The sequence below is a fragment of the Zeus faber genome (genome assembly GCF_960531495.2).
Source record: "Zeus faber genome assembly, chromosome: 8".
NCBI lineage: Eukaryota > Metazoa > Chordata > Actinopteri > Zeiformes > Zeidae > Zeus > Zeus faber.
Genome location: NC_137195.1, coordinates 24,210,835 through 24,220,834, shown reverse-complemented (window position 1 = coordinate 24,220,834; position 10,000 = coordinate 24,210,835). Strand labels below are relative to the sequence as shown.

At 44.9% G+C, this 10,000-nt stretch overlaps 1 protein-coding gene across 1 annotated transcript in view; it reads right to left on the bottom strand.

Annotated features, from left to right (window-relative positions):
• Nucleotides 1–10,000, bottom strand: part of col14a1a (collagen, type XIV, alpha 1a) — a gene marked incomplete at its 5' end in the record, with an annotated part of 166,966 nt that overhangs the window by 148,771 nt on the left and 8,195 nt on the right. Inside the window, one exon of the mRNA XM_080004861.1 lies at nt 5,534–5,690. Within this exon, the coding sequence (XP_079860987.1) occupies nt 5,534–5,690 (157 nt within the window). The remainder of the gene's footprint in view (nt 1–5,533; nt 5,691–10,000) is intronic.

Sequence of the window (10,000 nt, the reverse complement as noted above, 5' to 3'; positions counted from 1 at the left end):
ATTGTATAAAAACATAACGGTGGCGCAGTGCGTGGCGCGGTGCGTGGCGCGGTGCGTGGCACGGTGCGTGGCTCAGTTTGGGCATGGTGGCGCAGTGCGTGGCGCAGTCACCAGCGATAGCCACTTGGTACCAAGTCCCCGGGCGCGTCGATGAATGCTGCCCACTGCTCCTGGCTGGACCCCCCAGAGGAAGGACAAGCCAGGATGGGTCAAATGCAGAGGCCACATTTCACCGGCCACCATCCAAAAAGCGTGTGTGTGTGTGTGTGTGTATATATACTGTATGCATGTGTTGGTGTGTCGTGTGACCAAGAAAGATTCTTCCTCTCTAATAAAACATAATAAAAGAGAATGTAAAGAAATAAACTGGTTTTATAAAGTGTATTTACCTTGGAGATCAGATGACTTGGACTAACAGAAGAGGGTGGAGGAGATAGGCGGAGGAGTTTGTTTCAATTTGTGCTTTTTCGGTCGCTTTCATTTGTTGCTACACTTTATTGCCGAACTTAATTGCTACAATTTATTTATTTATATTTTTTCACTTCACTTTCGCTTAACTTAAAAAAAAACATAATTTTCGCCTTCTCGCAGATGATACCCTCCGTCACGCTATCTCCTGTGAGCTGCTTCTCCGTCAGCCACACCAACAGCAGATTCTCCATTTTTTCGTGGACAACGGTCTGCAGCTTAGACATTATTCTAACGCCCTTGGCTGGCGTAATACCCTTTATCACCTCCTTCTGCTTCAGGATGGTACATATCGTAGAAGTACAACACTCGTACTCCACTGAATCGCCAATTCCATCACACGCACACCTCGCTCATGTTTTTCTATGATTTCATGCTTTAATTCAATCGACGTCATCCGCTTCTTCTCGGCACTGACTTTCTTAGGACCCATGGTCAGAAAAAAAATTGGCAAAATAACTGCACAAAAAGCACAAAACGCGAGCACAAAACACAAAAGAGATGCTTCCACGGTCAGGGAAGCACGTGAAGTGGTCTGTTTCCTGAATGAGACAGGAGGGAACATCTATACGGACATGGCCAAACCAAAAAGACACAAGAGGGGTGAAAGAAGAATCTTTATTTGTCACACACACCACATGCGGCGACCAACACACACTTCAAATGGTGGCTGGTGAAATGAGTTCTCTGCTTTGAACCCATCCTGGCTTGTCCTTCCTCTGTGGGGCAGCCAGGAGCAGTGACATGCCTGGGACCAAATACAAGTGTCCATCACTGGTCAGATGACGATGTTGTGCATGTTTTTGGCGGGGGTCCTTACTGATGTTACACGGAGGAAACCCGGGAGGTGTCGGGATAATCAGGAGATAACCCGCTGAAGCACAGTGCCAACAGCGCCGCAGGTGGGAATCTAACCCAGGACCTCCTTGCTGTGAGGCAACAGTGCAATGCACTGTGTCACCGTACCCCAGAAATATCGGAAAAAAAAATTAACTCTTAAGATTAACTCTTTTTATTATTAAACAAGGGACTCAATAACACAAGTGCCCATGTTTAAATAACTGCAAAATGAATACAAAAACACACATCTATAAAAAGAGATTATTATTAAAGGAAATACAAAACGAACCATCCCCCCCATGAAGCAACCTGGTTGGACTCCTCCACAGCTCTAAGCCCTGCAAGCTGTGGAGTTCTTGCCCTTCCCAGCAGGGGTAACTTTAAATTTAAATCCCAGCAAAAAAATACATATGTTATATGAAACAAAACCTATGTGTCATTATGATGTGTTTTAACTTTGTATGTGCAGTATGAAGGTAGTGTGTAAAAAGATCAATTTTAACAAACATAAGGAAAATATTAAAACAAACTGTGTGGGCGTGGGAGCGTCCACCACACTAAGTCTATATCTGAATCTATATACTAGGACTAACTTTTTTTATTATTTCAACATTTTTGGATCTAATATGTCTTCTCCAATGTGTCTATAGGTTTAAAGGTTATGGTGTCCATTAATCTCTTTTAACGATAATCCATATGATTATTTTGGAAAAAAAGAATCCCAGATTTGATACTCTATTTAGCTGGCACGTTTTAAGAAACAGCCATGTGCTCCTCTACATGCTGCTTCCATTGTTGACGCCGTGTTCCGCTGCCTTTCCCGGCAAGAAAGCACAGATTGGGGGAAAAAACAACAAATCACTCGATCAGAAGAAGGCATACTTTGCAACAAAAGCAAGTGACCGTCTTGGAACAAAAACGACGATGGAAAAAAACACGCCATCGTTTTTGAATGGAATTCTGGGATTTGTGGAGTAATCCACCCAACACAGACGATCTCACGGATTTTTACTTTAAGTTTTGATATAGGAATAAGGGCAGAGTGATGCATAGGTGTTTTCAGGGGTCAGACCTGGTTTCATGGTAACAAAGCATTTACTCAACCAAAAACAATAACACAGAGCAAAATTACCTGCTGCGTTTCATTTATCACCAGCCTCTCAGCGTTCCATGCGGTTCCTACGGTAACTACTCTCCGGAGCTTTGACAAGTCAGCGGAGAAATAAAAATGTTGGAGATTACGTTTCTTTGGGATAATTTCAGTTTATTCTAAATTCAAAACAGGTTTGTTTGTTTTTTCTCCTTGTCTCCTTGGTTTATGAATAAATTATCTCTCATTGTTTGCTGCTTTCCCAGCCCTTTGGAACTGATTTCATTGGGAGACCCTTCTGTTCATACTAATTCAGCAACCTGCCTACTGACATGCAGGCAGCCACAGCAACACGCACATACAATCACGCACACACACACACACCCACACACACACACACACACACACACACACACACACACACACACACACACACACACACACACACACACACACACACACACACACACACACACACGCATACAAAACTATGTTTTTATATGCACAACATAAAGGGTATGATAACAAATGCATTCTGAATCTTCTGAAACGCTCAGTGAATCAACCAAATAAATCATTTGAGCCATATTCTGTAAAAGAAAATGTGATATGTACCACAAATGTATTTAGCTCGCACTTTTTAAGAAACAGTCATTGAATGTATTGGTGTTATGCATGTGCTCCTCTATATGCAGTTTCCATTGTTGGTGGCGGGGTCCGCCAATAATGAACTGCACCCTTGGATGAAAAAACAACAACCCCACCGCCTCAGGTGACTGAGAGGAGGTGAGAAAAAGAAAAAAAAAAACTAGGGCTGGGGACGCGTTCATATTTGTAATTAATTTGAAGTGTTTCTAGTTTCAAATGGAATTCTGGGATTAGCAGAGCAGGCCACCCAACACACACAATCCCATGGATTTCAACTTTAATAATTGTAGTAAACCTTGCAGACAGCAAGTCTTGGCAAGAATAGTCATCTTCTGTAGTAAATTTGTGGCCAGAAATGTTGTTTCAGGAAATCTTGATTGATTCGTCATCATTTAAATTGTTCAAACATAATGGTTCATAATGGTTATCATTTTGGCAAAGCACTTCCTCTGGAATGTGGTTTTTGCATAATGACTGTCTTAGAATAACTGTCTTCATTTAAGTCTAACAAGACATTATTCCTGGGCAGAAGCATCTGTTGACTTGTGCTACCTGGCAACAAGCCCCCTCTGCATCAGGCATGTGTGGAGGCAACCCCATTATACTGGGTCACCCAGTTTGGAGAGTTTGAAAGCTGAGTACTGATAACATCCAGACTGTTGTGCTGTATATACAAACATCCTCCACGGAACGTGCACTTATCCATGGGCTGAAATCCCCCACACTCTGGCCAGATGCTGCTGCTTAAAGGGACAGACCCGACTAAACGATCGGTTAATCACTTCCAGCCTACTTTCTGGATGGACACTCAAGCACACGCCCAATGGTGCCTCACTGGCGTCTCGGAGGAAGTACATATACAATAGATAAGAAGATAGCAAAGTAGATAGGTGGGTAGGTAGGTAGGTAGGTAGGTAGGTAGGTGGGTAGGTAGGTAGGTGGGTAGGTAGGTTGGTAAGTCTGGTAGGTAAGTTGTGTAGGTAGCTAAGTCAGGTAGGTAGGTGGGTTGGTAGGTCGGTAAGTCAGGTAGGTAGGTAAGTCAGGTAGGTAGGTGGGTAGATAGGTAAGTCAGGTAGGTAGGTGGGCAGGTAGATAGGTAAGTCAGGTAGGTAGGTGGGTAGGTAGGTAGGTAGGTAAGTCAGGTAGGTAGGTGGGTAGATAGGTAAGTCAGGTAGGTAGGTGGGTAGGTAGGTAGGTAAGTCAGGTAGGTAGGTTGGGTAGGTAGGTGGGTAGGTAGGTAAGTCAGGTAGGAAGGTTGGGTAGGTAGGTAGGTAGGTACATATAGGTACGTAGGTCAGGGTAGGGAAGGTATGTAAGTAGACCCTTGAATCAATCATTTGGGATTGTGTTTCCAAAGTGAAATGTTAACTAAAATAGATGAAACTGTCAAAAGCCAAAAAAACGGTTACTCCTCTGTCAATTCAGTCCCCGGAGCAGTGAACGGATTATGTCACCTAATGTGATGTTAATTGCGGGACAGAAATAACTGGAATTCCATCAACCAGCGACAGCTTTCTCCAAAGCTCATCACTCCACAGTCTGGAAGGAATGGGAGCTGCAGACGCACACACACACACACACACACACACACACGCGGGCGCGTGCGCACGCACGCACAGTCATGGCAGAAAGAAGCCGGAATCTACTGTCATTAATATGATGTCACTCAAAACACCACACCTCCATCACGGTGCAAACTGACTGTGAAATAATAAATTGAGCTGTGTTTGATTAAATTTTTTTTTTTTCACACAACATGCTGCAAGTTTGGGAGAACATCGGAAATCAATTTAAATTACATTAACATGTCACGTTTCAGTCTCACACCTACGCTCCATATTTCACACAATTTCTCCGCCTTTAAAACAGGTCAAAACCCTGATGGGTCAGGATTACAACAGGGTTACTACAAGGTTATTACTTGGTAACTACTAGGTTACTGCAAGGTTACTACAAGGTTACAAGGTTACTCTGTAACCCTGATTTAGGCATTAAAAAAAAATTGTGACCAGAATAAAACTTTAAAGTTATGCATTGAGTGTGCATCTTTCACTATTCACTATTTCACTTTCACTTCTGAATAAGATTCTGAGATTTCAGATCAGTTAACACCTTATTCCCATTGCCATCAAATGTGCAACAACAAAACAAATCACATCCCATTTTTTTTTGCTTTTGATGTGATTAGCTGCCATTAAATCATATTAACTGGACCCGTGTTGATCATCGGTCCCAATGAAGCATCTTATGTTGTCAAGCGCACCGCTAAGCAAACGTCGGAATCCGAGCCACGAAGCGAAGCAGCAGCGACAGCGAGCCGCCGTGCTGCACTGGGTGAGGCGGCAGCAGGCCCGTATGGAGGGTGATATTGGACAGACAGGTGACTATACATAGATGTGCTTTTTGGAATGATTCAGATGAGGATGCAACTGCATCGCACCCGAACCTGCACATCCTCAGATGAAGGAACACCCAGAGAGGACTTACCTTGGTCCTGGTCCTGGTCCTGGTCCTGGTCCTGGGTGTGCGCCGGTAAACAGGAGGCCAGAACCAGCAACAACACCAGTGGACCACACGGCCGAGTTCTTCCCACGGACAACATCCTCGCTACGCTTGCTAGTGTGATGGGAGTGTCCTGGTAGACCTGGAGAGGGGGGAAATATATGATGATACACTGGAGGAAGGATGGAGAGAGAATGAGGAGAAAGGCAAAGTAACGTTGAGACAGCCGGCGATAAGTGGGTGAGATTAAGAGGACGAGGAACAGAGGACAAAGAACTTGAGCTTAAGTAGAAAGAGGAGAGACAGACAGAGGGATGAACGGACAGACAGACAGATGGAGAGACAGACAAACAGACAGACAGGCTGACAGAATGACAGACAGGCTGACAGGATGAGAGAAGGACAGATGGACAGACAGAGCAACGGACGGACAGAAAGAGTGACAGAGTGACAGACAGAGTAACAGACGGAGTGACAGACATAAAGGCAGACAGAACGATAGACAGAGCCACAGATGGACTGACAGATAGACGGACACACAGACACACAGACAGACAGACCGACAGACACACAGACAAACAGATAGACAGATGGACAGAACGATCAGACAGACAGACAGACAGACAGACAGACAGACAGACAGACAGACAGGCGGATAGAATGACAGATGCACAGACGGACAGACAGATAGACAGAGCAACAGACGGACAGAAAGAGTGACAGACAGTGTAACAGACAGAGTGACAGACATACAGGCGGACAGAACAACAGAGCAATAGATGGACAGACAGATAGACAGACACACAGACAGACACACAGACAGACAGACAGACAGACAGACAGACAGACAGACAGACACACAGACAGACAGACACACAGACAGACAGAGCGATAGACGGCGGACAGATAGACAGACACACAGACAGACAGACAGACTGACATACAAACAGACAGACAGACAGACAGACAGACAGACAGACAGACACACAGACAGAGCAATAGACAGACAGACAGACAGACAGACAGACAGACAGACAGACGGACAGAAAGGACTCCATTGACGGAAGCGGTGGTGTAACTCTCATACAATTCCAACTTGGCAGCCGGTCAAAGCCCACCTTCACACACATGCACCCCCAGGGGGCGCCAATAAGGAATCGGTTCCTGATGTTTACAGAACTCATTTGACGGGACAACGACAGAACAACCTACTCACAACAGCTGTCGAGCCTCCCGCCTATATATTGTCGAGCCAAGCGAAAACAATGGAGGACTTTGTTCTGGAAAAAGGAGACAAAGGTCCTTCCCCAAACGGACCCTTCCCCAGCAGAACTCCCCTACTCCCCATGAAGGGACCCTTGTAGCTGTGGAGGGCACGCCTTACAAAGTAGGAGGGTATGATTACATGAGTAAAGCGAGGGACTTACTCATCACTCTCCAAGCAGGAAGCAGCTGTCACCATGGTGACCGATAGATGCCTTTTCTCACCACATGTGATGTTTCGGCATTTCATTCCATTGCAAGAGGCAGCAGCAAGCGTTTTCCTGTAGACGAAAGCATCTCTAACGTGTTGCAGCTATTGTTGTTGGGTTTTTTTAATCGCATAGATCAGCGTTTTTTCCACAACCACTGTGAGAGCTTGCACGGCATGCTCCGAACATTTTTTCAAATGTAACTGAAAAAAATAAATATTTGACTATACTTATATTTAACGAAGCAGAAACATACAGTATTAATGGAAATGAGCTCTTGTGTTGCAAGTTCAAAATTGCAAGGCTGTTTAATTGTTCAGTTCCAGCCAGTACAGTGGCAGCTCTTGTTCATCAGGACAAGGTCAAGTTTCACACTGAAACTGAACACCACTGGTAGGCCAATAACACAGCAAACTTAAGTGTTTGTGACATTTTTAGGGATAGTAGTGTGCTGTAGGATTGTTTCGTTTGATTATAGGTACAAGTCAAGCGAACTGAGGTCCTTTATTTGGTTTTAACTTTGCCACAGGGTTTGGGGGCTCGGCCGAAATTAATATTTGGCAAGACGGAAGCCGATGTCTGATGTGTCCTGCATCCGGCGTTGCAGCATCAAAGCAGAACACTCGCTGGAGGGTTTTATAGTCCGCTCCCGCTCTCGGCTAATTGGTTTCGGGATAGAATACGGTGAGCACCCCCATCCCAATGCGAATGAGGGTGCGGGGTGGAGGAGGGGGTAGCGGCTGGAGTGAGACTGGGCTAAAGAGAGGGGGGGGGAGAGGGACGAGACGAGAAGAGAAGAGGAATAACGTTGCAGCAGAGTTGAACGGAGGGGGGGAGAGATGGGGGAGGAATGCAGAGAAACAGAAATGTTGTAGGGGGAGAGACAGAGCGAGAGGGAGTGGGAGAGAGAGAGAGAGAGAGAGAGAGAGGGAGAGAAGGAGACTTTGTTTGCGCTTTGACGGACGGGGGGGGGGGGGAGCGTCGCCCTGCCTGCCCCCCGAGGGCCATTGTCTGGCCACCGGAGCAAACAGCTCCTCTCCTCCTCTTCCTCCCTCCCTCGCTCTCTCACTTTCCTCCACCCTTCTTTCTCTCCCTCCCTCCACCTCACCCCCCGTTCTTTCGGGCCTGCTCCTTCCCCTTTCCCTCCACCTCTCCCATTCACTTCTCTTTGTCAATGCTTCTTCCTCGCCTCCCACTGCCCACCTCTCTCCTCTCCTCTCCCCTCCCTTCCTTCCTTCCCTGTAACCCTTCACTCCATACCTTTACTCACACACACACGCACGCACGCACACACGCACACACACACACGCACACACGCACACACACACACACACACACACACACACACACACACACACAATACTAGACAAGACTAATCTAAGACACACAGCGACACCCCCGCTTCAAGTTACTAATAAAGATTGATGAAATAATGGATCTTAAAATAATAAGACATGGCAGGACAATCAGACAATAAGACACTGAATAAATTAAGTAATTAAGTATCCACTTAATTTATTCAGTTTATAAGTACCCACTTAATTTAGTTTATAAGTCAATTAATTCAGAGTTTAGTCATTTATACAAATAATAAAATAAACAAACAAACGATTTTTTTTTTTTTTAACAACAAATAAACAAATAAATAGCGTTTTCATCACATTACATGTATATCAGGGCTCAATTTACTGTTCATCAGTATCATTCAGTGCAGCACTTTCGGCTCATTTGGCTCACACGCAGATTACCTTACTGTATTGTTCTCAATTACAGATGTAATAATACGATTACTAATTACTCACGGTTAATTATAAATAATTAATCATTCCTGACTAAGTACTAGTTCGGATTTATGAAACTGTATTAAAACGCTGAGACATTGCTTGACTCCAACGATCTATTCATTATGACAGCGCTTATTTATAAGGACATCAAATCCTACGGGGAAAGTATGAATAATAGTGGTTGCGTGGTCTGATGAAACGTGTATTGTTAGCAGGCTGTAACAGGTTTTACATGCTTTTTGAACAGTATAAAGAGGCTCATACACTGATTTGGTGTGGACCATGCAATAAGTTTCCCCAATCCAATTCCTGGAGGGTAAATCAGTGCAGTTCGTTTCTAGCGCACTCCAAGACTGCGGAAACCAGGGGCAAGATAAGTGAAAATATATATAAATAAATATAAATAAATACAAGGAAAATGTATCTTAGTCTGGATAAAACAAATCAATTGGTTCGTCCGGCATGTGAATTTTTTTGCAATTTACAAGTTGCCTTTTATCGTTATTTATTCATCAATTATGAATTATTTGATTTCTAATGTATTTCTTATTATTTCTTACCTTTCATTTAATTGTATCGATTTTAATTGATTTATTTGTGTATCCATTGTGGAGATAATGCCATTGTACCTGAAATTAAAACAGATCATTGTGGCTCTTAACATCATCACTGTTGTAAGATCCAATCACACCGGCGCGCCAACTCAGCTGTGCGCACTTTGGAAAATAAATAAATAAGTGAAAATAAAAAAGAATGAATCGATGAATGACATTTGGAGTCCTTACCTCTCAGATCACCCGTGTGAAAGATCCTCGGTCCCAAATGGAATCCCCCTCGTCCGCCGTCCCTCCAACGTGTCCCGCTCTCCCTCTCCTCCCCTCTGTCGGTCAGCAGTCCAGACCAGAGCTCTGGGTGGGTGTTCCTCTCATCCCTCCCTCCGGCTAGACCTCCTGGTCCCAGCCCTCCTTCCCTCCTCCTCCTCCTCCTCCTCCTCCTCCTCCGGGCTAATTCTTCTCCGTCTCCTTCTCCTCCTCCCCGGGGCCACTTTGCGCGTTTCCAGCCTCGGAGTTCGTTCCTCTCCTCTCCACTGGGCTCAGAGCAGGTGCTCTGTGCGTCCGTGCGCTCCCACGGCGCTCCGGTCTTTAAAGGTACAACACGCACGCACAATTAAAGTGGTAATCCCTGAGATTATTTTG